At 40.3% G+C, this 27,783-nt stretch overlaps 1 protein-coding gene and 1 long non-coding RNA gene across 3 annotated transcripts in view; one reads left to right on the top strand and one right to left on the bottom strand.

Annotated features, from left to right (window-relative positions):
• LOC136018571 (uncharacterized) overlaps positions 1 to 2,544 on the bottom strand; it is a 31,155-nt gene extending 28,611 nt beyond the window's left edge. Inside the window, exon 1 of the long non-coding RNA XR_010614485.1 lies at positions 2,054 to 2,544. This is a non-coding gene — a long non-coding RNA (uncharacterized LOC136018571). The remainder of the gene's footprint in view (positions 1 to 2,053) is intronic.
• On the top strand, positions 1,954 to 27,684 carry TKT (transketolase). Of its 2 annotated transcripts, XM_065687904.1 has the most exons (15): positions 1,954 to 2,483; positions 7,747 to 7,864; positions 9,420 to 9,533; positions 10,179 to 10,276; positions 11,925 to 12,116; positions 12,795 to 12,913; positions 14,358 to 14,551; positions 15,017 to 15,181; positions 16,442 to 16,598; positions 20,441 to 20,571; positions 21,887 to 21,970; positions 22,151 to 22,244; positions 23,955 to 24,077; positions 26,107 to 26,343; positions 27,458 to 27,684. In XM_065687904.1, exons 1-14 carry the CDS (start codon positions 2,377 to 2,379, stop codon positions 26,292 to 26,294), a joined length of 1,884 nt encoding a protein of 627 aa, XP_065543976.1. In that variant the 5' UTR covers positions 1,954 to 2,376; the 3' UTR covers positions 26,295 to 26,343; positions 27,458 to 27,684. The 2 variants fall into 2 exon arrangements, with proteins under 2 accessions (XP_065543976.1, XP_065543975.1); XM_065687903.1 differs by lacking the exon at positions 27,458 to 27,684 and having other exon boundaries at positions 1,955 to 2,483; positions 26,107 to 26,414.
• Positions 27,685 to 27,783: the final 99 nt, after the last annotated feature.

The raw sequence follows: 27,783 nt of genomic DNA, 5'->3' as shown, positions 1-27,783 counted from the left end.
AAAGACCAAATGGTAGTGGAAAGGATGCAAGTAAGAACAAGGAGAAGAGGGAAAGTTAAGTAACTTCCTTGAAGAGACCGGTAATGCTCGCTCTACAAAGTTAGAATTATTTCAGGCATATTTGAAGCTATGGCACAGACAGATCCCTAGCAAGATATCTGCTGGTCTATAGCATAGAGCATATAAGGTTCAGTTGAGGCTCTTTTAATGGGAATTTAAGCTTACTTTTACTTCTCCAGTAGTTAAGGTAGGTTTTATAGTAGAAAATCTGAAAGGAGGAGCCCTAAATTAGTAATTCTCCCGTAGATTCTACTTGTAACTCTTGAGATCTTTCATAGTCACTTGCTGAACATATTCCTTTGGGTACCATCTCCCTGGGAGGACAAAAGAAGTCCGCGTGCTGTTGAACTGGATTTCAACAGGAATATTGTAGGGAAACTGCTACTAAGGCTGTTAATTCCTTCTATCATGCGTCATTCTATCATATGTTTCCTCAGCTAGGATTTCTTTGCTATGGTTTCCTACACCTACTAGCTAATTTCTAGTTATTATTTAAATTCCAAGGGACATTGTTCTGCTGTTGGAGGCTCTTGGTATTAAAGGCCATGTCTGCAGAGTTCCTAAATCTAAACCAAGGCTTATATGATTCTCATCAGGCTCTTCTATATTCCAATTTTTATTGTCTGTATCCCCTCAAAGTATATCACTGAAATGAAAAGATTGGGGTAACTGGTTCTGCAAAAGAAAAGGAAGTAGTTGGCATACCTTATTATTTTAAAGTAAAATATAAATGGAAGAATAGGAAATGGCAGTTGCAGCAACTAGCCTTTATATAGTGCTCTGAAATTAACTGCACTTTGCTACTGTCCATTTAGGTTCTTTGACTTGTTTCCCTTCTCGCTGGCATACAGCCAGTTTCCACTCTAGTTTTTCTTTTGAGGTTTTTTCTTTTTTTATTTAAAGAATTTTTTAAAAGACAAATGATGGAGCAGTTGAAGGGAACAGTTTAGCTTAGGGAATGGTGCCTGCTTTTATTTCTTCCAGTAAACTGGTTAGTTTATGGAAGAAAGTGTTACCTTGCCTTGCTAAGTGTTTCGCATGCAACTTTTTAGTTATAGTTTGTGAGGTGTGCATGGATAGATACTCTGTAAATACAGGTGGCTTCCTTTATGTCTGAAACCCAAACTCTGAGCGTCTTAATGACAAAAATGTAGGTTTTCTAATGTAAATGGCACACACCACTAGTGTTTTCTGAAATTAGATGCTTGCCCCAATTTACTAGATGTAACAGCTTACATTTAAAACAGATTTTAAAGTATATTAATACTTTTAAATTACACAATACAACCTTCTGGACAAACTACCAATGGACATAACACTGAAATACATGGGGAGTGTAGTGCAGGTATGAGCAAAATGTGAGGTATTTGATACGTTTTATTGTCTGTTTAAACATTAATTTTTTTTTTTTTTCAGATTGTCACTAGTTCTGCTTGAGCTTTCTAGAACACATTTGAAATATTCAACTTGCTGGTTAGGTTTGTAAGCTTTAATGTCACTGTGTTCAGGATTGCCAGAAAAAAATGCGTTTCGTGATTGATGGCTGGTGAAGTCCATCTTTTATGCAAAAGTGATTTTGTCAGATTTTTAAACATATATTGTAGAAGGATGAATTTTATTTTTTGGAGGGAAAGCAGCCACAGAGGGTAATTTTGTTACTGTTCCTCCTGTGCAGTGTGAGAAAAATTTAACTGGGGTCAAAGTCAGTGGAGCTAAGGTTTATTTACAGCTCGGGGGGGGCATACGTTCACACCCCGCACGCACACTTGTGGGTACAAAGTTCCTTATAGTCAACCCTTTTACATATTCATAGGACTGAGACGAAGACGAACTGCAAAAGTTCCTTGTTCCTCTTTGTTTCACAGTTCCAGGAACCTACATACTTTCCCCTGGCCTACACGCCTGCGCTTAGGCAGGCTACAATGCAAAAAGACACAGCAAGCTCCGCTGAAGCAAACTGCTTCTGCTACTGCTCGCAGAGGAACCAAGTTACCGTTCAGAGGCGTTGGATGCAGTCGGTTCTTTTACAGGCAGGAGAGGCTGGAGCTGGCAACCCAACGCAACGCCGCCATCCAGCAGCGCTCCGGGCGGTGAAACGAACCCGGCCGCAGCACCCCCGCCCCACTGACCCCAGAGGGGCTCTGAGGGCCGCCGGGAGAGGCGGGGAAACGGCGCCTGCGCCTGGCCGCGCCCCCTCACGCAGCCTGAGCCCGCCCCGCGCACGGCCCGGGGAGCCGCGCTGCCCGCCGCCGCCGTGCCTGCCCTGCCCTGCCCAGCCCCGCCGCGCCGCCGCAGCCGCCCTTCTGCTTCGCCCTCATGGAGGATTACCACAAGCCCGACCAGCAGACCCTGCAGGCCCTGAAGGACACGGCCAACCGGCTCCGCATCAACTCTATCAAGGCCACCACTGCGGCCGGCTCTGGGTGAGTGAGGCTGACGGGCTGCGCCCCAGCATCGGCCGCGGACCGGCCCCGCGGCTCCGGCGAGCCGCGCTCCCTCATCCTTGCGCACGCATCGAGACGAAGCGGCGGCGGGAGGGGCTGCGCCGCGTTCCCTTAGGCCGTTACCCGCTGCCTGGGGTCCCTCCGTTGGCTCCGAGGGCGGAGATCCCGTTCCCTCGCCCCGGTCCCTGTTTTACGCCCGTTTTGCAGGACACCGATCAGGGGATGCTGCGACCCATCCGTTCCCCGCGGCTGCCGGGAGGACTGGGGCGGCAGCAGGGTGGGACGTGCGCTGGGCGGGGAAGGGGACCCTGATGGCGGGGGGTGATGTTGCGGTGGTCACGGCCGAGCCCCGCTAGAACCCCTACCCCATAACACGCACTCTGGCCCCAGCATGTCGGGGGCCCGGCACGGACCGAGTGATGTGGAGGTGCTACACTGGGAAATGGCGACTGTGGGTCAGCAGCGCGGCGCGGTGCTCCCGCGGGTAAAGGCCGGCGGGTGTTGTGACTGTGGAGAGGGGCCGGGAATGGGAAGTTGGTGCAGGGCTGGAAACCAAAGAATTTGTGCCCGAGGCACAAACGGTTTCTTTTTCATTCCGTGCCCGTCAGTTGGAACTAATTCCACACAGAATTTCAAGTGAGCCCAAGTGGGATTATCTGTGAAATGCCCGCGGTCTGCAATGGGCAGTTTATTCAGGCCTCTGGACAGGATTTAGCGGAGGCTCTGATGTGTGCAGATTCCAGAGTTATCCTTCCTTTGATCGTGCTTTACCTATGGAAAAAAATCTCTGCAAACAATCCGCTTTTACTCATGTAAAATTAAAGTAATTTTTTTCTGCTTGAATGACGTATTTGAGTGCTTCCACGTGGAGTACTGGCTTTTTTCTTCTTTTTTTAATATATCCCATCTTGTTGCAATTTCCTCCTTTGGACCTCTTTGAAACTGGCTGTAGCGTTAAAAAAAAAAAAAATAGAAGAAATCCTGGAATCCTGATGCTGAGGTTTGTGTGGAGAAGGTGGTGTATTAAGTATTTTAAAGCTGCTCCTTTGAATTGCCTTACAGTGCCCACCCTGTGTCTGGCATGGACTACCCACGTGGCCCTTTCTCAAGGCTTACAGAAACTGAACTTTACTCATTCCTTTTGCATGCAGCAAATGGAAACGCTGCTTTGGTTCTTCCTGTCAAATGCAGTGGGGACACGGAGAAACTCTCAGCCAGCCACAGGAGCAGGTTTTTACAAAGCCGTGGCTTGTTTGTTCCAGTCTGGAAAGGGAAGTGTAGGATACCCAACAATTGCTCTTTTAATGCTTGATTTGTTTCAATGCTACAATGTACGGGCAATGTTTTACAAGCCTGTGTGAAACTGTAGGTAAGAAAAATTGTGCTAAATCTACTTAGTAGAGCTTCAGCTTCAGTGTTGATCATCTAGAGTGTATTTTAAGCAAGCCCCAAAGCTTGTATGGTATCACTTGCTCTATCTACAGATAAAATTATTTCTGTTCTGTCAGATGTGCTGTTAAAGAATAAGGATCTTGCTACAGACTTTTTTTTTGTGGTCCATGAAACTCAATAGTAAAACCATTCTCCCTGTACTGATGAAGAAACAGTAAAAGTAGTTTTACTCAAGATTTTTATTCCTCTTTCATGTATGCTACAATACTGAGTACTTCTTGCACAAAGGCATTTCCTTAATTGCTCAAGTTTATTCTAGCACTAAAGTTCTGTAGAGTCTGAAATTATTACACAACCAGATTATGAAAGATGGGTTCTGCAGGGCAGAGTCTGTTGACAGGCCATCTATTTTCTTAACTAGTAGTATTTGGTTACTGAGGTGATGGTGTAGTAATGTGCCTATAAGAAAAAGACATTCAGAGTCAGTTGTGGTTACGTAAATCCTGTACGTTTCTGAAACAGCTTCTACACATTATGAATGTGTTGCCCAAAACCTGAATGAGACAGTAAGATTTGTTTAAGTTGCTGGTATACACGAGGAGTGTAGAAAAATATTTGAATGCAAGTTAAATGTAAGTAGAAGTTTACAGTTAATAAGAATTGTCATGCTTGCATTGACTCTGTTAAGGAAATTTGTGTTTGTTAAAGGTGCAGTTTGTAAAACTGAAGGAAATACTTGCAATAAAAGCACTTCAAATAAAACGGGACCTGCCCGCTACTCTCAAGGAAGTAATTTCCATGAACTGTGACATATGTTGCAACACAGGTGGTTCCCTGGTAGATCTGACACACCAGTTGTTGCAGTTTTCACTTGTTCTAACTTTGTTAAGTTGTGGCCTTTGTCTGGTCAAGAGCTAAAAGACCAGGCAGTCTGATCCTGAAGATGCTCAGACATAGCACTTTGAGTACTTTACCAGGCGCAGTGGAAAAGTTCAGTGAGCTGGAAAAAAAAGTTGTGCTTAAAAACACTAGGTGGGGAAATGTCTAAGTTGTAAAGATTGAACTTACTTGCTTTTGGGCGTGGAAGAAGTTTTTCTTTAAGATAAGAAGTGCAGACATTTTAATCAAAACTGGTAGAGGCTTTTTGGTAGCTAATGATACATTTCTGATACTGTGAAACGGTTCCTGGCCTCCTAGAATTAGATGGTTAAATTCTCAAAAGTGGAAGTTGCAAGGGTTTCTTAACAGGCAGTTAAGTTTCACAACATGTGGTATGATCATTTATTGCAGGTAATTTTCTTTTTTGATTTTTTTTTTTTTTTTTTTTTTTTTTTTTTAGCTTTTGTCTTTCAGCATTCAATTTTAACATTCCACCACTCTTCCCTTTAGTTGAAATGTGTAGATAGAGCTAATATGAATTGATGCAGAGTAATAAAAACACCCCACAAAACCATGCTGGAGTAATTATTTTACCCTTGATTTGTGTGGATCAAGGATTTTGGTGTTCCAGTGTACTTAAGTTCAGTTTTCTACTAAAGGGCTGCATTTCAAAGTTGAGGCATTTCTTCAGTAGAAGCTATCTGGCAGAGAAGCGTGTTGATGGGGCCACTGCTGCAGAGTTCTGGATTGTTCACCAGTTGTGAACAAAATGTGGGAGATTGTGTGATGATAGTGGCAATGACTTGCTGTGTCTTTTTCTCCCCTTGTACAAAGTAATCCATATAGGCTTTGCTAGGCTTAACAAGAAGTTCTGTTAACAGAACTTACTAGAAGAGTATGAGCTAAGAGAAGACCAGTAGGTATGGTTCATATGGCTGTATTTAAAGAAAATGGTGTAGTTATTTGTAAAATGATTTCTGGTATCCAATATGTAGTTAAATTTTTGCTATTTTTTTTTTTTTTAGTAGAAAGTAATTTAACCTGTAGTTTTAACAAGGTTAATTATTATTATTTTATTATTTTCAGGTAATTTAATAAATTTTTCTACTTTTTTTATTTCCACATGCTACCATTTTAGGTTGTTTAAAACTTTTTTTACCAAGACCAGGAGTTCATAGAAGTATGGTTAAGTATAAAGTTAATAAAATTAAAGGAATGAAAGCTTTAAACAAGCATGTAAGGCTTCTTGATTAACTCAAATACATATATATTTACTAATATGTTTGAACCATGGTTTAAAGCTAATTCTTTTGGTTCTCTGTGTGTGAGTACTTACTAAGGGATGGACACTAACCGTAATTCAAATTATGCTAGTGTTTTGCATGTTTTTACTCTCTTATTACAGCACTGTTGGGGGTGGGTGGAAGGTTCATTACTACAAGAAGAGAATATTAAAGTTTTACTGAAAGTGTTGTCTAATCCTAACATGCATGGTAAATGTACATGCGGGAAAAGAAATGTGACACTTTCATAAGAAGTTTGTGCTGTTTTACAAGAAGGGTTGAATATTTTAAGAGTATCATGTTAAAGATGAAAAATAAATTTTGGTAGAAGAGAAACTGAGATGAGACTGCAAGTTATTTTCAAGGCTGGTGCAGATTTCTGCAGCCATAACCTTTCTACTCTTCATCATTCACTGTCCTGTACCTCAGTAGCAATCACTGATCTCAAGAATGATCTTTTTTACACCACTAAAATCTGAAAAATGCTACTTTCTGCACTCAGTAGAGGTTTTTAAAGAGACTTCTAACTCCTTATAAGTTTTATCCCAATTGAAAAGCCAAGGCTAATACACTTGGGTGGTCAAGTAGTGCCGTGCCTTCAAGGTCTGTAAGAACTAATCATCGTTATTTGAAATGACAGTAGATAAATAAAATCAAATGTATGCCCTCTACTATACTTCAAATTAAATATCTACCTTGTCTCAGAATAACTGAATATTTGACACTTGGAAATAACTCTTTTCATGTGACTTTGCATTTACTTGTTGCTACTATATGGAATAATTTCTTCTGAAATGAGCCTTGTGTATTTCTAAGCCAAGTTACTGTTGCAAAAGTTATCCCAGATAGTTCAATGGGAGAGACTATTCCAGATACTTACAAATGTTTGACAAACCAACTAGTTCAGTATTTCAGCCTGATATAGATGTAAATGTAAAAAATGTTGGCTCCTCTCTTAGCCAAAGATTAAGCAAATTAGTATTTTACAATGTGCTTCTTTCTGGGTTTTTACTGGAGACAGCAAATTTTTATGTCCAGTTTCAGTAGAAGATGAAGTACAAGAATTGTATTATTTAATGTTCTCTTTAGAAATCAGCATTCTAGTTCTGTCTGCTTTAACATGGTAAAAGAAAATGGTACCCTATGTGATACAGTTCTAAACGTTCCAGAGCTTTCCTCAAAATATAATCTTGCGTTACCAGTCCCTGCCTGTGCAATGGGGTCTGAATAAGTCATGAGGCCACATTTTTAATTCCTTTACTCAGTGAGTGGCTAAAATACTGGGGAAAGCTGTCTTTGTTTCCTCTGCACCAGTGTAAATTTCTGCTGTCAGATAAATCAGTGAAGTATGATTTCAAGCACAGGGTCATGCTGCTTCCTGTACTTCACAGTCACTGATTAGTGTGGTGTTCCTTGGCATGAAGAAGAACAGATTGCTCCAAAAGATATGCCTTGAACTGTCACCATGCTCTGTCTTTTAATACCCACTTCAACTAGATAAGGTGGCTCCCTTTGTCTCAAAGTACAACTAATTGTCATTAGGGTAATGGTAGATGGGATGAGTTATCAAAAACACTTAACTGTGTATTAATGCTGAGGAGTAGGGGACTTGGTAAAGTGATATTTTAAAGATATAATCCTGAACAAACAATGAGAAGTTGTAATCTTGGGTCTGTCTTGACTTGTAGCCACCCTACATCATGTTGCAGTGCAGCAGAGATTATGTCTGTGCTGTTTTTCCATACCATGAAGTACAAAGTACAAGATCCGAGAAATGCCAGCAACGACCGGTTTATTCTTTCCAAGGTAAAACAACTGTTATGCTATACTGTTGCTGTCTGCTAGCTGTCTATCTAAATTAAATCAGGTTGTCTTCCTTGACTAAATGCTTACTTATGCTTGCATCTACTCAGAAGTCTATTGGAAATATTTGAGAGACTGGAATTTGTTTACTTCAGAAAGACAAGTAAAACCTGATTAAGTTGAAGCATAACTCAAAAATATTTAAAAAGTGTCTGTATAATGTGTCAATAAGTCTTAATTTCACTGACTTCAGTTGTTATAGTATTAAATAATAAATGTTATTATATTCTCTATGAAATCTATCAAGAAATATTAACATCTGCTATATTTAGGCTTAACCAATTTTCTAATGAGTAAGTTGCAGTTAGCTTTTGTGCTCTACTTGTTAAATGCAGCTGTGCTGATATGCCTGCAGTCACGTCACAATATGCACTGATTACTGTCAGCTTTTCAGGGAGCATTACATGAAATAATTATGGTAGGTTAGTGAGTAGTTGGCATTCCTAGTGTGCCAGTATGATACTAAAGTCAGTACTATTTCTGAAGCCAGTGTGGTTCAGAAAACAGATAAAACTACAACCTGGACTGGCCATTAGCGTTTCTATCCTTTTTGCATTGTGCCCTTGCAAATCACAAGAACGTTTCGATCATATGACATAATGGCAGTTGAGGGACCTTCAGAAAACATAATGATGTGAAAAATGGCAGATTAAGTACTCCAGTGAAGCAGGTTCCATCTTTGAGTCAAGTTTCTCACATGGTGGCTTACAATAGTGTTGCATAGCTGATAGTGTATATCTGAAATAAGTAATTAGATGAAGCAAACACCTAATGCTGAGGTGGTTAAGCAATAACAGTTGCTTCTTCGTGTTTGCCTTACCTGTCTCTAATGAATAGGGGTTTCTTTCCAGAGCTGATAAATGGCTTCAAACCTCTGCAGGCGTTTTTGACTTCTAACAACTCCACAAGCAGAATGTAACTACTACTTTGCAGTTGTTCAATCAGACCTGGCCACAAGGATCCAAGCATTTAAAGCTTAAAATATTTCCTGTTGTCACTCACTGCATATTACCTTGAATACATATGTATTGAAGAAGATTTAATGGGGAAACACTTGCTCATCCATATGTTTACACTAGTTTAGTGTACAGGGAGGGCTCTGTTTTGAGAATGGTACCTAAGGAGATTGAATCAAAGGGTTTTATATGGATACCAAAACTACATCCTGGAACTGGAAATGCATGGCTGCCAGAAACCTTCTTAGCCTTTCATGTTGATTTTCTTGAGGACATCCTAAATAGCCCTTGAGAGTGCTGCATTCTTTCTGTCTTAACTTCAGAAGAAGTTGTCTGGGGTGCTCTAAGCAAGGGCATGGGGGACTTGAAAACAAACATCAGTACGAATGTTGCATTGTAAAAATAAAAGTGGTTTATAACTCAATGCCTTCCTAGTTGACTTAAGAACCTGAGTCTACGGTTTGTCAGCTTTGCAGAATTTTGTCTTGATACCAGGATGTTGTGAAAATTGTGCTTTGCTTAAAGTTTATGTTTTTTTCTAGGGTCATGCAGCACCAATTTTATATTCTGTTTGGGCAGAGGCTGGCTTTCTACAAGAAGCAGAATTATTGAACTTGAGGAAAATTGATTCTGTCTTAGAAGGACACCCAGTGCCAGTGAGTGCTTATAACCTTTGATATAAGATGGTGGATTTTGTAAAACAAGTAGCGCATATATCTTGCAGCAGTTCTTGGTTGCCAGCTATAGTACAGGAAAGATAAAGACTTATAAGAAGGATGGTGATATTTACGGCTTCACAACTGAATAAGTGTCTGTGTTTGAATGAGCATGTAAAAATGACCTTTATTGTTCTAGTGAAGTTCCCCGACAGTCAATATTTTCCTTTTAAAACAAGTTCCTGCATGGCTTTTCTTGTCCTTTAAGAAGCTTTGAGCTATTTGGTCACCTCATTGGTCTTTCCATTCCCAACCAAAGGTTTCAATTGATCCTTTTTTTTTTTTTTTTTTTTTTTTGTTATACAAAATCATCAGTTCGTAACTGCTGCCATCCAAAACGTAGCTGAAAAATTCCTGGGCCATTGGTAGCCTTCCCTCTCAGAGAGCCTAGTCAGCTTGTGATACTGATAATCAACGTACATGCATTGCAGGGAAAGAAGGGGAATGGCAAGATTTGGAGGCACTTATACGGTATTGTTATGCCTGAGAAGCTGAATTTTGATGTATAGTGAACCATCTTCTAGCACTAGAATTTAATTTCTCTGTTTCTTCACTGTACGATAATTGTTGTCTTTTCATTCTCAGAGACAAACATTCACTGACGTGGCCACTGGATCCCTCGGTCAGGGTCTCGGTGCGGCATGTGGAATGGCATACACTGGCAAATTCTTTGACAGAGCCAGGTAATTCCATCATCATGTATTTCATGATTAGAGGCAGTCAGTCAGCATATTTTGTGAAAAGAAACCATGTTCTTAATCAGGAAAAAATAAGACCCAAACCTTTATTCTCCATTCCCAAATCTGATCTCAAATTGAGGTTTATAATTACGGATTACTAGCCTAGATTACAAACCCATTGCCAGTGAAACTACCAAGTATTTAAAGATCAGCAAGAACTAGTGCATATATACGTCCCTTTTTGTACCCTGGCAGTATTGCAAGGTGATGCTCCCTAACAGAGAAGACAGTAAGATGTGGAGCAGCCTCTAACTTCCGTTAGCCATTTTGAGACTGGTATGTGTCCCCTTAGAGGGAAGATGCAGACTGGAGATGTGTCTGTTCCAGATCAGATGACTAATAATGGAGAACATATATCTAGATAAGGAACTGTTATGGTCAATAATAGCAGCATTGAATAATAAAGTAGGGCTTCAAAATGTTATCAGAAAGGCATTCAGCTCCACAAATACAAAAATGACTGCTTCTGCAATTTGTTTTGTGCACAAGAAAAGTAGATGTCTAAAGGCAAATCTGTATGAGGAGGAAAATAGCCTGATGTAGTTGATATATTTTATGTGACAGTTCTAGAACATTCGAGCACTGGCTGCCCAGTTAGTGTGTTCTACACTTCACTAGCTTGAAATCATTTCTGTGAAAGATGACTTGCTGATTTTAATTGAGTTTAGCAGATGCTACGTGTGGAAAAAATCTAACCAGTGCTTACATGACAGAAGAAAAAGGTGGTCTTGCATGCAGTACTTGGGAGCAGCTTATGTGGAAGGAGTTCAGATTTAGCTGAAGGCAGGTGGGATTCACATCAAAAGTCTATTATAGCTTAATGTCTACTTTAAAAAAATTGTTAACAGCCATCTTGGTAATTTTGTTTTAAAATTCTGTATTTGGCAGCTGATTTACTGTAAGTTTACTTATAAAGTTTTGTCATACAAAAAAAGAAGGTGGCAATAAAAAACATGCATTGCCTGAGTTCCATAGAAATCAGGCAGTACTGCTGCTACCTGAGTTTACCTAAATAAAGGCCTTCGTTGTTTGGAGAAATCATCTACAAAGTCATACCATGTTGGTTCTCTTTTTCCAGAATTCTGAATCTGGTTATGCAACGTGCTTTAATTATAGCTGAGTTTATCTGCAGTTTATAGATTTCCTGAAACTAAACTCTTAGTCATCCTTTCAGAGAGTATATGGGAGGAAAGAAGCAGCAGACAGTAATCTTTCATGCATTGTTGATGGTCTTGCTGAGTCACAGTGACAGTGTGTAATGGGCCTGTTCATTCAGGCCTTGCAATAGAAAGCTTAAGATTTGATTTTTCTTCTTGAAAGAAAATTTTAAAAAGGAGTATAGTATTTCTCATCTTATTTTTTTCATAGGTAACAGCTCACAAGTATTTACGTTAAGTAGCTATCTAAAATTATCTGAGGTGAATGCACTGAGCGAATGGGCATTGAGTCTGGAATAGAAAAAGCAGTGAGTTCTCTCTGAATTGTTAGAGGGGTTTTGCGGTTGATTTAACTGTGCTTACATGTGAAACCTTGTTTTGGGGTGTTGGGTTTGGGTTTGGTTTTGTTTTTTTACTTTAATTTCTTCTTCCAGCTATCGAGTGTATTGTCTGCTTGGAGATGGAGAGTTGTCTGAAGGCTCTGTTTGGGAGGCAATGGCCTTTGCTGGGCTTTACAAGCTCGATAATCTGGTTGCTATATTTGATGTTAACCGTCTTGGACAAAGTGACCCTGCTCCTCTGCAGCATCATGTTGAGATTTACCAGAAACGCTGTGAAGCCTTTGGGTATGTGATTAGAAGAAGTTCGGTGTCATCTCCCATTTGAAGCTATATGTTTCATTTGCTTTGCAGAAATTTTTCACGTGAGCTTTCAGCTCTCAAGGATGTCATCACCAAGAAGGATGGTCTTTCATAATGCCTGATAGTGGCCATCTTTATTACTATTATTACAAAATTCTACAGCAGGAGAATTGGTAGAATTTTTTGTTTAGAGGAAGAAGAAAAGGATTACTTACTCAGATACTTTTTTTTTTTTTTTTTTTTTTTAGAGGATTTTTATCACATTAAAACCAGATTTTGTAACTTTGTGTGACCAAAGGTACTGTCATAGCAGAAAGAAGGTCATGGAAACAATTACTAAACTTTCACTGTCAGTTTTTTAATTGATTTCTAGATGTCTGATTTGCTCTTGTGATTAAAAATGGCCATTATGTCTGAAGAAATGTAGGATAACTTAGTGGTCTGTTTTTGCGAGTACCTCTGTGACTTATTTTGCATTATAAAAGAGGGACTATGGTATTTTATGACTTCAAATGAATGCTATTTCATGTTTCTGGCATAGTTTGGGTCTTTAAAAGACACGACATCGGGATGATGCTAGTATTCGTTATTGTTATTGCTAACTACCAGAGAGTGTCACATGCTAAAACCCTTTAGAAAGAGTTGATCTGTTTGTGTTCTTAGCTGGCATGCAATCATTGTTGATGGGCACAGTGTGGAGGAACTTTGCAAAGCCTTTGGCCAGGCCAAACATCAGCCAACAGCTATCATTGCAAAGACTTTTAAAGGCAGAGGCATATCAGGTAATAAAACATCTATTGCTTTGCGTATGCATGTGTATAATAATATGTACATAGTGCTGCAATAAAGGTGCAATCATTAAATATACAAGCTTAATGTTTCATACGTTAGAAAAAGGTTGGTGTTCTATTTAAGAAGTCTTTTCTAGTCTGGAAGACAGCGGGGGGCATGGGAGAACATAGGACTGTATGTCTTGAAAATTGTCCTAGCACAAGAGGGCAACCTTCTTGGATTGCTCTTGATCCCTATACTCACAGAGACTACTCTGAGAAGGGAGTAACTTTGTCATGGAAGCTCCCTCCTCCTGGTGCTGCAGATAACAGGGTCTACTTGTTAGCAGCCAGGCAGTGTAAATGCATAGGAAATGAGGAGGGATGCTACATTTACAGTTTTGACAAAACTGTATGAGACGTGGTGCATAAGCTACCTCATACTGCAAGTTATTTCATATGATCCGATGTGTAACTCATCGAGATACAGCAGTAGTATAGAAATTAGAAATTATTTCACAGGTTAACAGCTGTTTGACATTTGGAGTTTGTTGCCTCTAAAATGCTTTTGTAGTTTTCATGTAGAGTGAAACTTGCCTAAATGTCGTTTTCTAGGGGACAAATGTGTACCTACACATTTGAGCAACAGCATGCAGGAATTCTTTCAAACTCTTTTACTTCTCAGCAGCATTAGTGCTAAGAAAAGGATTTGGGTTCTTGGAAGAGAGATGTGTGCTAGCCAATGAGCACTGTATCCATAGAATGGAATAAATGCATATTCAGCATGTCAAGAGTTGCCATGATGCTGTTCAGCTACAGCTTTTAGCAGCACTTTATGAATTTGCCTTTCTCACCAGATAAACATTAACAGGAATAAATATCTTCATTTCTTTTCATTGACTAAGCAAGGAGAATTCATTATTCTTAGCAATTTACTCAGTAAAAAGCAGCATATCAGCCAAAGAGGTAATTTTGCTGTTAGTGCTGGGTGCACAAAGATAAAAGTCATCAGAAGCTATTAAAATTAACCTGTAAAATGTCAGGTCTTGTTTGAATTAGACAGTTGGGTTAAAACTGTTGCTTGAAATTTAGGTGAGTTTAATTAGACCTCACTGTTGAAATTTTATGTTAACTGCTAACACTGGTTTACTGCTTGCCACGCTAATGGACCAGGTCTCTTAGGTGCCAAGTTAAAAACAATTTCAGAAGATGATGCTGGAATTCCATCACTAGTTCAGAATATCTGGAATTTTACTATTTCTCTTATGTATTTGAACATGTCTGTCTTAATGCTATTGAATACCGTTGTAATTGTTTACAGTGGGGATAATAAAGCAGTTCTTCCTTGAGAGACTGTACTAGACTGCTACCCACTTCTAGCTAGGTAAAATCTGCAGCAGAAAACTTAAATAGTTTTTATATTTTCCTTATCTGTAATGCACTTTTAAATGCACAGGTGTTGAAGATAAGGAAAGCTGGCATGGGAAGCCCCTCCCAAAAAACATGGCTGAACAAGTCATTCAGGAAATAGATGACAAAATCCAAAATAAGAAAAAGCTTTCTCCAGCCCTCCCGGAAGAAGATGCGCCTGTAGTAAATATTAGAAACATTAAGATGCCATCTCCACCAACTTACAAAGTGGGAGAAAAGGTACTCTTTTCCTTTTTCATTGTTTGTCAGTTATCTTAATGGGTGGTAGAAGGCTTTGGGTGTTATCCCTTGTCCCATTTTCAACTACCTACCTCTTCTCTCCTATTTTGAATACCCTGGTAAACACTTACTTCTGTGGTCTGACATACAGATAGTCATCTCACTGGGTATTATCTATTAAAATATAAATACTCAAAATCACTCTTCTTCATTTTGTGATCATTATCAGTTATCCAAACTATGTTATGCTTATTTAAAATTGAAGAAACTCTATGAGGTTAAGTGAGTTTCCATGACTGGAAACCAAGGTTTTCAAAATCTCCTAGCTAGATTGGTAGGGAGCTGCTGATTTCAGCACTGATGTCTGTCCTGATTTGGTTTTAATTGTAGTGCATGCACTCATGGAAAAAAAAGAGCTGCTAGAAACAAAGTTATAACAGTACTGCTATATTTTTCTTTTCCTAGTGGGCTACCCGCAAAGCTTACGGTGTTGCGCTTGCAAAACTGGGCCATGCTAATGATCGAGTGATTGCTTTGGATGGAGACACAAAGAACTCCACGTTCTCGGAGCTTTTTAAGAAAGAACATCCCAGTCGCTACATTGAATGCTACATTGCTGAACAGAACATGGTAATGGGTTTCTTGGGTTTATGAATTACTGGTATTACACAGCAGGATTTGAGGTCATTCAGTCTGAGTTTTCAGAGTGGTATTTTAATATTTGCTTTTCATATGTGTATTCATGGATATTTAATTTGACTTGCTCACTTTTTAGGGAAAAAGTAGGCTATGGCAAAAGCTGACAAATGTAATACAACAGGAGTGCTACTGATTGACTGTTCTTTCCTAAGTCACTCCTCTTTTTATTTTTATGTTCATATTGTCTGTTTCAGTGCAACAGAAGGAGATGGCAGTATGTAAACAGTAATAATTTCTGAAGTGTGATTTGCAGAGATTTAACTGAAAAGGCTTTTTAGAGCTTGAGTCTTTTTATTTTGCAAGAAAAGGAATGTTGCTATGTGGAGTGAGTTCCTGGCTAGACTGAGGTATAAAGGTGAGGACAGAGAAACAGTTAATAAATTTAGCCTGCAGTCTTTTGTCAAAAAAAAAAAAAAAAAAAAAGAAAATAATTTGATAAGTCATCTGGTTGAGTCTTTGGTTACCATCTGTAGGGGTTCACCGAAGCAAATGAAATTAAAGACACAAATTCAGGCAGAATCTTGTTGTTGCCTTTAATGATTTATAACCAAAGAACCATGGACTACTGTCTCTTGCAAACATTATACTAGAGCAGTTTCATGAGCTCGAGTTGGACATTTTGGATCTACAACAGCTTAGGAGAAATTTGCTATAAAGAGCAGACTAGTTTTTATGTAAAATAAATGTATGGGGTAATTGTAGCAATAAACAATTTAAGGGCCTTGTTCTGATTTCCGTCTTGCTGAAGAAGGGCCCTTTTAGTAAATACCAGTCCAAATAACACAGGTAAATCCATTCCCACTTAGTAATGAGGTCTGATGGAGATAGTGAAACTATGTCCTTTGTATTGGAAGTATAAGCCTTTGATCCAGGAAAAGATAGAAGCGGCTAAGTCTTAAAACTCTGTTAATGGCTGCTTGGAGCAGATGAAGAAAAGAAGCACCAGTAAGCATTAACAATAACAGCTAGCAGTTGAGGCAGGGAGCATAGGAGATGCTGGGGGATAGATACTGAGAGAATTGCCTCCTTTCCTTCTTGAAGGAACAGTTAGGAGCAGGCCTGAACAGAGACTTTTAATCTGCATTGACAGCTTCTCGCTGAAGTTTTCAGTAGGAAGTCCCACAGCTGATCTCTTGGAAACAAGTGATAAATGAAGAATTCACTCTTTTTGTACAATCTGCCTCTTTTCAGGTGAGCATTGCGGTTGGTTGTGCCACTCGTGACAGAACTGTTGCTTTTGCCAGCACCTTTGCTACTTTCTTCACACGGGCATTTGACCAGATCCGCATGGCAGCCATCTCTGAGAGTAACATCAATCTCTGTGGGTCGCACTGCGGCGTTTCTATTGGTAAGGGGCACTCTTGGCTTATTTATCAGCAGTTCCCATCCATTTAGTGTCAAGCAGTCAAACTGATAATGCCTTGTGGAGACAATCAGTAATATAGCTGTGATGGTAACAATGGCACCATTTATAGAAAGAAGTCATGTTCACAATTTACTTTTATCGGACATGTTGTATTAAGAAAGGACGAGAAGGATTTCAAGCCTTTATCAGCTTATATGCCTTTTTTTCCCTCTTTTATCTGTTTGGCCTGATAAAAAGAGGACATTTTCCTGCAAGCTTTTCTACTCCACAAGTATAGAGTGATATAAATTAATTGGATTGAAAAGAGGAGCTTAGGTTCTTTTCTATCTTTACAGCTGATGTCCTCAGTGATGAGAATAGTCATGTGCTTACTGTACCTTTGTTTCCCAGTCCCTAAAATGAGAAACTAATGAAAGTTATCCTTGCACAGATACTCTTGTAAAGTGCTTTTAAGACTGGTGGACAAGGGAGAAATATCTTTGGATTATTATGCCTTTGATCACCAATTTTAAATAATTGATTCAACTTGTCGCAGTATTTCTGACTACTGGAGCGCTTGGTGTGTTGACTAAAAAAACCCAAAACCTCAAAATACTAATGAAACAGGCACTGCAAAACTGTTAGATAATTCAGGAAATTGAATTACAGGATCACAGACTAATTTGGGTTGGAAGGGACCTTTAAAGGTCATCTAGTTCAACCCCCCTGCAGTGAGCAGGGACATCTTCACCTAGGTCAAGTTGCTCAGAGCCCTGTCCAACCTGATCTTGAATGCCTGCAGAGATGGGGAATCCACAGCCTCTGGGCAACCTCTGCCCCACCACACTCATTGTAAAAATTTTCTTCTTTATATCTAGTCTGCAGAAGTCCACATGGGTGATACCCATAGCTCTTCTGTTGTCCACTGATAGACATGGTGGCTTTCAGCTCCTCCTGTGTATTGCCCATGCTGCATGCATTGGTTTAGCAGCATTTCAGCTGGGCTGTCAGCCATGTCACCTTCTTAGAGCATCTTAATTCCTTTGAGGTATTTCTCTGATGTTTCCCTGTTGGCTTCTATTACCACAGGAGCCCCTGGCTCCTCTCTGCAAGACTTGCTGCAGTGTAGACAGCAATTCTTGAAGCAACAGGCTGAGAACTTTTGCTAGCAGTACCTTCTCTGGTCTTTGGTTCCCATCATAACTATTTGGGAAGTGTTAGATCATATTGGGGTTTGATTCTGAGTTGAGGGAGGAAGGGAGTTTTGGGCTTTTTAAATGAAAAGCTTAGACATCACCCAAGAAAACAGGAGCAGACTTGTATACCAAGAAGGAAGATGACAGTAGACATTGATGCTGGAAAACCCACTAGGCATTTGTAGGGGAAAAGAAAGACAGGGAGAGCTAACAGGGGTAGTAAATTAAGGCTCTTTGCATGCTAATTTGACCTCTAGTACTGGTAGAGATTTAAAGGTGCTTCATAAAAGTGTGTAGTGTCATCCAGAACCTCAAGCTTAATTTGCAGCGGTATGGAGCATGCTTTAGTAGTGGAGACTGTAAGTAGAGTTTATCAGATTATGGCTTGTGTTTGTCATTAAGGGAGGGATTCTGTTACAAGCCTCTTTTCTTTTTAAAATCAGTCCTCCCATCTCATCAGTAGTCTAGGTTAATACGGTTTGTCTTTTAGTGAGCAGCAAAGGGTCTTGATGCAAAAGCCAATTAGCTTTGGTCTTTTCTCGTATTAAAAGACAAAACTCCTTCAGGTTACCTGGATTGTCTCCTAGAACTGCACTTCCAAGTTTCAATTTTCAGCACTTGAAAAGTTCCGCTGGGAGCTGTGATTGTGAAGCACAGGTATATGAAGTTGTTTGAGTTACAGATCTGGTCCAGGCCTCAACTGTGATTTTCAAAAAACGATTTGAACACCGGAGTTTTTCAAACGAGTTGCAAAAGATAGGAATTTAGAGAAATCTTTTAGCAGTTAGAAAATTAAATTTTAAATGGAAGGGTACGAATAAAATGTACTTCCTATTAGAACTTTGGGTCTGCATGGAATTCAGAATCCTGAGGGGATCTGTGGTGAAAATTGAAGTTTTATGAATGCAGTTCTAGATAGACCTGGGCTTCTGCTGCATTGAAATTTGGCCCCATTAAATCTGTGAGAAAGAACTATCGCAATGACCTTCTGAACTTGTACTAAGTTCACTCCTAAAGCAGTAGTTGCTGGCAGACCAAAATATTAAAGATGTTTTTAGGGTCGTAAGGGAATAATGTAAAATTGATATTTTCCAAACTGAACATATAGGAAAGAAATCATAGTGTAAATGTGTCAAAAATAGAAATATCGGTTGTTTAGGCAGTAAGTTTTATATTCCAGACATTTTATACTGTTCATATTAAGCACTCACATTTTTTATTCAGCTATAAATGTAGGCTTTGCAGATGTAATTGAAAATTATTCTCTGCATTACTTTAAAACTACATAAATTGGGATTTTTGTAAAGATGCACTTGGGGCCAAACTCAGCTTAGTGCTAGTCTGTAAATTACTAGTATGAACTGTGAATGCTGATATTGGCACTGTTTTAGCAAAAGTAGGACAAGCATGAGTGCTGTCTTTATCTTGAGTAAGATTCTGATTGAGGTACCTGTTAATTTTGTTCTTAATTCCACTTCCTATGAATAGATCATGTGGGTGCATTTTAGGAAAGAAAAATGCCCCCTGAGATCCCACTCACTCAGAGTGCACACAGAGTTAGAAACTGATGTTGAGGACTTTCTTTCACGTCGTGACTGAAAGCTGAGACACGCTTTTCCTGCTTTGTGCTTACTTTATTAGTAATGTATAGTGCAGAGTTCAATGATTAATTTGTTTAACATGTTTAAAGTTCTTCAGAGTTTTGTGCTGCTCTCATGAAAATACTCTCCTCCTTCCTTGTGAACTCGTCCTTCTTGAGTAACAGGTAGTGGAGTCGGGTGCATGTGGGAAGGCTTATTGCCCTGCTTCTGCTCTGCAGGCTGTGACGTGCCTGCATTCAGAGCTCTTTGCATGGTTAGTTTGGAACAGTGCCATTCCCAAAGCACCGTTACGTAAGGTCACTGGGGGGGAGGCGTGGTGGTTGTTTCTTTAACTATGAAAATCATGGCATCCAGCACATGTTCTGGCTAACAAGTCTATTTTATAGATCTGCAGCGTAAGGTGCTTGAGTTGTTGAATTACCAACATGGATGCCTTATTGCTCTTTGAAAGACTTTTTATGGTATTGGAAAATACATACCCTCATTTAGTCTTGAGGCTAAGAGTTTGTGAGTAGTTGTAACAACGGGACTCTCCATTTCTGATGGGACACGTGCAATTCTTCTTCCACATTTCCAGCAGTTTAAATCTGGAGAAACACTACTGTCAAATACAAATTTTTGCTTGTGCAGCGTCACTTACATACATGTAGTATTTATCTGAATAAAATATATTTCTAATAATGTAAAAAAATATAAAATCTGAAGATGCTCAGATATTTTGTGACTCTCTTTCTATATCTGTACCTTCCTACTTTGGTTATCTTCCATTTTGTGTTGTTTTATTGTTACACTTTATGTCCCATTTTTTCTTTTTAACCTGAGTTCTCTTTCTTTCTAGTCTCTTTCTATCTTTATTTACTGTTTAGATGGTTCCGAGGTTAAGGAGAAGATGATTCTTTTCTCAAGCAGGTACACTTGCATGTCCTGTGTGTGCCTGATTTTATACTTTATGGGTTTTTTTTTCTGGTTTACATTGAACCTCACTGCTATATTGAGTGATTGTCAAAAATGCACTTACTCTTTTGTAACCCTGGTTTAATTCTTTTAGGTGAGGATGGGCCATCTCAGATGGGACTGGAGGATCTGTGCATGTTCAGAGCCGTTCCAAATGCCACTGTGTTTTACCCTAGTGATGCTGTAGCTACTGAAAAAGCAGTGGAAATAGCTGCCAACACCAAGGTTTGCATCACAGCATGTCTGAGCCAGAGAGCTTTACTTATTAATTTTTTTTTCACTAGTTTCGTTGTTTCTGGCATGTTTATTGCATGTTTCTACCCACATAAATTCTTTGAAAGGCTCCAGCATTGCAGTGGGATGTTTTCTTTGCGTGGAAAGGTTGCAGACATTCTGTCCAGGCTAGTGCAGAATGAACAGTCTGGAATGCTGTGGGCCAGATTTGGGAAGATGTAAATGATTACACAGCAATTGCAGTTTGGGTCTAAATTGTCTTTGAAATAAGCGCAAGTGTAACTCTTGATGGTCTTTAGCAAACTGATAGAAAATACACTCCTAGTACGGTGTCTCTGGGGTCAAGATTGAAGCTGGATATACAAAGATAAATTGATTTTGAGGATTTTGATCATGTGCCCGTACAGAGGAAGGACATCTATTAGCTTAGCGAGTCTATACTTTTTGAGATATTGAGAGCTGGTGCTTATACTGGTTGATGGTCTCTCTGGTCATCTTCTGCTCCTCTGTTGCCAATGATGGATTGCAGTTAAACAGGACATTGGCTGAAGAAGACTAAGACTTCCCACGTGGCTGTGGCACAGTTTCTAATCTCTCCTAAGCTTCAACTAATTTGGCAGAGTAATGGTCAAATGTCATAATTAGCATGGGTCAGGTTATCTCCTTGCTCTTTGATACTTCTGGCTGCAGTAAGAGTTTACCTTAAGAAAGGAGCAAATAATCAGAAAATGTTTAGTCTTGACAGTACAGCTTTGAAGTGAAGGAGTGTGAGAATTTGGTGTGTAACAAATGTGAGAGAGGGGAGCAGACTGTAAGGTAATGTGAGGGAGGGATTAGATCTAAGCACAGGTTGGTTACTTCTTTTGGAAGAGTATCTGACTGATGGAAAGCATTTTTCCTTACTTTCAGCTGAGCATATCTTCTTTTGCTTTAAAATCACTAGAGTAAAATTTGCACGTGTATGGCAAAGTTCTAAGATTCTAATTAACTTGAGTAGAGTTTTCCATTTCCACAACAGAGCAAAAGAGAAATAAAGATCTTGGAATCAGAACGAAAATTGTAAGTTATGAGCATACTCTAAGAGGTTATTAACTGTATCGTAATGTCTGAAACAACTAGATGTTGAAAAAGGACTAATGGGAAGTGGGGAGGGAGTTACTCAGTAGAACCAGAGGTAACATAGAAGGATGGAAACAAAACAAATAGAAAAAGTTGTTTTGCTGTATTTTTTGTCACAGGGTTTACAAACTAGAATGTCAACATGTCTCTGGTTTTGTAACTTACAACATGTTTACTTCGGAAACAGGGCATTTGTTTCATAAGAACCAGTCGTCCTGAAAATCCTGTCATTTACAACAACAATGAGGATTTCCATATTGGGCAGGCAAAGGTAAATATTGTCCAGATGAACAGAATCAGAAAAAAATATGCAAAGTTGCTCTTGTAAAAGCCCTTTTCCTTCTAAAACATTCCAATGCCAAAGATTTGATCTTTTTAATAAAATCTCCAGAAATACTAGAAATATCAGGGAGATTTACTGTTAAAAATACATGGAAATATTTTCTTGCAGGTGGTTCTGAAGAGTAAGGATGACCAGGTGACTGTGATTGGAGCAGGAGTCACTCTGCACGAGGCTCTGGCTGCAGCAGAACAGCTGAGAAAAGGTGAGCAGATCATGGGGGTTGTTCTTTGGTTTGAGTTTCATTTTCCTTTTTTATTATATAATACAGCAAAGAAATCAATACCATAACTGCTCACCCTTTGTATTGGTAAACAGTAATTAAAATGTTATAGACAGCTAGTCACCTGCTACACTGATACAGTGCAGCATGGTGTATATCTGCCAATCTTGCCTAGTTGAGTGGGGTTTAGTTATCTTACCAGCATCAGTAGCCATGAAAATTACCAAATTGATCAGATCAAAGTCTTCTTAGAATTGCTAATCTGCCTGGCAGAGAATCTCCACAGGAAGAGTTTCACAGGAAGTGTGTGAGAAGCAGGGGGGATCCTTCCCTGGCATGTTGTCTGGGCAGGATAAAGTACCAGCACAGTAGAATGCAATCGGGCTGGGGACGGTTAACAAAATGCAGCTTGTCAGCTGAGCCATAGCTGGTGTGTGAGCTCTTACACAACGCTGTCGATATACAGTGCCTTTGTGTGTATATGGATCACTGCTAACTTGGGTTTTTTGAATGAATGTATTCACTTAACTGGTGTGGGTGGCAATAACTCTGATAGTGCTCAAATGCACTGACATCTCACAGCAAACATAAACATCCTTCAATAAAATAAGAAGAGAAAGAAACCATCAAAAATCTATCTGTGAGTCAGTAGCCTGTGCCCAGGAGGAGATTGCCAGTAGTAAGAGATAATGCAATTAATGCTGCCTGTGGCTTATGGGTAGTTCTGTATGCTGTATCTAAGTGAACAGATAACCTTGTACAACTGAACCCATCAGGCTTAGGATATTGTGAAAGTTGTATTTTTAGAACTATTGTTATTTTTCTGCATTTACCACACTTTGATGCTCTGCTGATCTCAAAGTGTGAATAACCAATGATGAAGAGAAAACCTCTTAGCGCAGAGGCAGAGTCTAATAACTTAAATATATTGGCCACTACAGAGTCTTCAATCACAAAACTGTCAGCATAATATAGGGCTTCTTTGTGTATAAGAGTTGACTCAGTGTTCAGCCAGCCAAGACTAGTAAAAACCTCGTGTAACTTCCATTCTTTATAAACAATCACCATTTGTACATAGCTTTAACGAGCAAGCTGGGCCTGCCTTGTGATGACAGGACAAATTCTGGGTTTGATGGCGACATTAAGGGTGCCATGATCAGGGCTGGGGCAGTTCTAACAGGCATACCTGATAGGTGGGCAGCTGCAATGAAGGATTTGGAATGCATACAGACTGAAGCAGGGGGAAATTCTGCTTGGATTGACAATGAAGTTGAAGGTGGAATGAAGGTCTCGGAAAAAAATTGTGATTGACAGTTTGAATAAGAAGGATTTCCTGGTGACTGGATTCTGCTCTTACCTGTGGCAAGGCCAGTTAGATTACTGTGCTGCTGACAGGCACTCCTGGTTACCTGGAGTCACTTATCCAAGACTTTTCTGCCTCAAGAGTCCTGTCTGCGGCATGGACAGATGCTGCTATCTCACCAGGTGCATGAAGAAATAATACACAAAAATCGGGGTTGGCTGGGTTCAGTGGTAGACAAGCCATTGGTAGAGATACCTGGGGTACCTGTTCATGTAGGCAAGTTTCATAATGGCTCTGAAAGATTGCAGGGGATTCCTGAACTGCTTGCAGTGTCTTTGTCTTGAGTTCTCCAAATTCATCTTGCAATTCATTTTGTTCTATTTCTGCAGAGAAAATTTTCATCCGTGTGATTGATCCCTTCACTATAAAGCCCCTGGATAAGAAGACAATACTGGAAAGTGCTAGAGCGACCAAGGGCAGAATCATCACTGTTGAGGACCATTACCATGAAGGTATGCTAGGTCCAGGAGGTCACAGTCCACAGTTATTCCCCAGGGTTTGCAATCTCACAGCTTCTAACCTGAGAGGGAAGTATGGGACCTGATGCTGTCATTTGGTTAAAGCAAAAGAGAGGTTTTATTCTTTCTTATTACTCTTAACAATTATGACACTGAGGATTGAAAGTTTCCTCAGATATAATGGGTTAATCAGGGCTCCTTTCTGATCAGCTTGTGTGCCCTTCCTTGTGCTTGGTCCAAGTGAAGTCTTGAGTCATTTGTGTTCACTGAAATTGTAAGTTCCTGCTGCGGTGCAGTGATTCTGCATGGAATGTTCTCAGAATAGCTTTTACAGCAGCTGAGAGAGACCATTGCTGTGCAGGTTTTCTAAGTTTTCCCTGTATCCCAAAGGGCAATTCCAGGCTGCTTGAAATCAGATGATTTGGCAGTTTCCAGTCACTCTGGGATAAATTCCAGAGTGAACCTCACAGAATTGTCCTCCATTGACCCAGCCTGCCCAGATGCCTCTGTAGATCCTTCCTACCCTCCAGCAGATCAACACTCCCACCCAGCTCGGTGTCATTTGCAAACCTACTGAGGGTGCCCTCAATCCCCTCATCTAGATCATTGATCAAGTTATTAAACAGAACTGGCCCCATTACTGAGCCCTGGGGAGCACCACTTGTGACCAGCTGCCAACTGGAGTTAATGTGGTTAATCTGCTGCCGTTTGCTCTCTGACATGTCTTGCTGACACAGGTTTTCAAGGGCTTGCCTGTGCAAACATGTCCCATGAAGATGAGACTGTGTGCAAAGAGCAGTGGTTGTGAATCATGTCAGGCTTGATCTTGGGGGAGATGGAGAAATTAGCAGAGGGGCAGCTGTGAACTATGGCATTAGTAGGTATCTGTGATATCTCCTAATAGAAATTAGTAGGTATAATTATGAGACTATTATCCTAATTTAAGGCGAGCATCACTCTTGCCAGGTTATATGAACTGAGCTGGTGTTGCCATAAGTGCTGGTTACACGGTACTTTCATTCCGGTGTATGGATGATAATAGCATCACTGAGCCTCATTGTTTTCTAGCTTATCTTACAACTCTGGACAAATATTTTACTGTAGATTTGCAGGATATCAAAATCATCACACTTGGAGGTGAGGAATGTGCAAATTATTGTGGCATGGCTCTCTGTGTGATGCAGCCAAGGAAGGTCAGGTGTACACACCTCACAAGCCTGAGTGTGTCGCAGGCCCACATCAGGTTGATCTTACCAGCCACAACCAGGTGCTTCTGGCTGGAAGCTGTTTGACTGGTTTAAATCACACTATGTCTGGAGCTGTGAAAAGCCTGATTGATAGACCCTAACTGAAGTGTAGGACCAAGGTACCTCTCCTACCATGTCTCAAGAGCACATGCTCTTGACACTAGTCCCGTGCTTTCTTCTTTCCTCATACTCCTGCTTCCAGTGTCTCTCCTGCTGCCACACAGTTCCCCATTACATCCTTTGTATGATTATGATTCAGTCTGCAAATCCCTGATAGTGATTTGGTGTGAACTGAGCTCTAAGCAAAGGCTGTGAATGTGTTGCGTAACTCAGAGAGGGAGGTGCCTAGCAGCATGTACAGGCATTCTGAAAAGATGGAGCTCTTAAATGCCATAGAGATTGGTGGGAGTTCAGCCTTTCAGCACATTAAGTACACTTGTAAATACTCCTCAGTCTAAATATATTTTAAACCTGGCCCTCTAGCTGATGCTGAAGTGGTAAGGGCTTCCTGACAGCTCTGTGCCCTTTGGAGGTACATGTTTCTCACTGCCAATTTGCAAGTACTTCAGAAATGGCAGGCTGCTTGTCCTCAGGATGCCTTGGAAATAGGGAATTGTCTTCATTTCACAAATGGGCAACTCAGACATATAGTGTGATTGATGTTTCTCATAAGCTTGTGAATTGAGGATTTAGCTTGCATGGACCTTTGGATCAGATATACATGCAATCTGCATGTTGCCTGTGGTAACATGCCAATACATGTCTTTTTTCCACAGGTGGCATTGGAGAAGCAGTGTGTGCTGTAGTGGTGGGTGAGCCTGGGATCACAGTCAATTGCTTGGCTGTATCTCATGTACCACGCAGCGGGAAGTCAGCTGAGCTCCTGAAGATGTTTGGCATTGATAAAGATGCCATTGTGCAAGCTGTTAAGGTGGCAGTGTCCAAATCGAGAAATGCGGAGTAGTTTGAAGCATCTTGTGCGATTACAGAAGAACAGTGTTCAGAGAAGTACTGTAAGTAAGTTTAAGACAGGCAAAGGTGCTTTATGTAGAGAGTTCTAATAAAAATACCAGCTAAAAAAAACCTTCTGGGTTTTAATCTCTTTTTTTGCCTGAGGAGTTTTGTGTAGTTGGGGTAACAGTCATTGGAAAACCTTCAGGTTATTTAGTAATGTGTGGGCAGCAGCCCTTCGCATGCCTGCTATTAGCGTTTTCTGCTTTGCAACTATCCTTCCCTGCTGTGAGCTTTGGCACTGGAGCAGTTGGGTGTTTGCTGAAGGTCTGAGTGGGATGTGCTTCAGCAGGGAAATAGGCATTGGGCATTGCAGCCTAGAGAGAATTGAGTAACTTGTTCGGGTTTGGCCCAACTTACTGCTGAAGATTAGACTCATCTTGAAGGGGGTTCTGGAGAGGGGGTTAGAGCAGGAACAAGGATTGCAGGAGGAGGGGAGCCTGTGACTTTGCTTCCACTCCTGTTTTGTCCTTGCCATGTAAAACCAAAGGTGAGGAGGAAATACCGTACATGCTGGGTAATGTCGAAGCAGGGGGAGATGTGCCAGGGGAAGGGGGAGGCCAGTGGAGCTGTGGGACTGAATGATGAGTCCTGGGCACGGGAGGGACCTGCTGGACCTGGAGAATGGAGGCTCAGTGAGCACGACCTCATTAAAGGCAGTTGAAAGTCTTCTGACCAACTTGCATTTTTGAGTGCTTGGCTAGTGTTGCAGTAAGGGTGATGTGCGAGACCATAATAAGAGTGTTGTCGGTGGGAAAGAGACAGGATGTTTAAACTGCAGAGATGGACTGGGGAAGGAGCTGAAAGAAGAGCAGGAAATTCCCAGATACCTGAAAGGATGCAACTAAATATGTAAATTGATCTTTTCTTTAGAACTGACTCTTCTTATGTGAGCTGCTCCAAGTTGGCAGAGTGCATCGCACATGATGGGTTCCACTGGATGAGTTTTAAATGTTTTGCTAGTTTTAAATGCTTTGTTATTTTACCCTTAAGCAGCTTGTTTATGAAAAAAAACCTCATTTTGTTGACTGCTATTTGCAGTCAAAAAGCAAATTAGAAAATATATTTAATACTAAAATGTTTCTCATTCTGACTATTCCACAAATTACTTTTCAGAAAGACGTTGCACAGCAAAGGAAACTGATTTTCATCAGAGCAGGGTGACTGTGCATAGACCTTCTGTTCACCCAAAACCCATTTGACATTAACGCCACCATACTGGGCTGAGCAAGACCATTTGCAGACTAGCAACACCGAAGATACAGTACTTTGATATGGCAGAATTTCTACAAAGACATGTAAATGAGAATATAAATATTACAAATAAATTGTATTCATCCTTACTTGGCTTACCCCCTGCCATGCTAGATACCTGCTGGGCTTTGTGGGTGCAGGCCTGCGTACAACTGCTGGCATTTCTGGAAGTGGAAATGGAACTGCAG

The sequence above is a fragment of the Lathamus discolor genome, chromosome 7, assembly GCF_037157495.1.
Source record: "Lathamus discolor isolate bLatDis1 chromosome 7, bLatDis1.hap1, whole genome shotgun sequence".
In the NCBI taxonomy this organism is placed as follows: Eukaryota; Metazoa; Chordata; class Aves; order Psittaciformes; family Psittacidae; genus Lathamus; species Lathamus discolor.
Note: the sequence above shows the minus strand (reverse complement) of the source record. Positions and strands in the feature narration are given on the sequence as shown.

Bases quoted from the DNA above. Each gene is read 5' to 3' on its own strand.
- TKT (XM_065687904.1), top strand. From the start codon at position 2,377: ATGGAGGATTACCACAAGCCCGACCAGCAGACCCTGCAGGCCCTGAAG. The intron at 7,865-9,419 runs GTAAAACAACTG...GTTTTTTTCTAG, and splicing joins ACCGGTTTATTCTTTCCAAG to GGTCATGCAGCACCAATTTT. The intron at 15,182-16,441 runs GTAATGGGTTTC...GCCTCTTTTCAG, and splicing joins ACATTGCTGAACAGAACATG to GTGAGCATTGCGGTTGGTTG.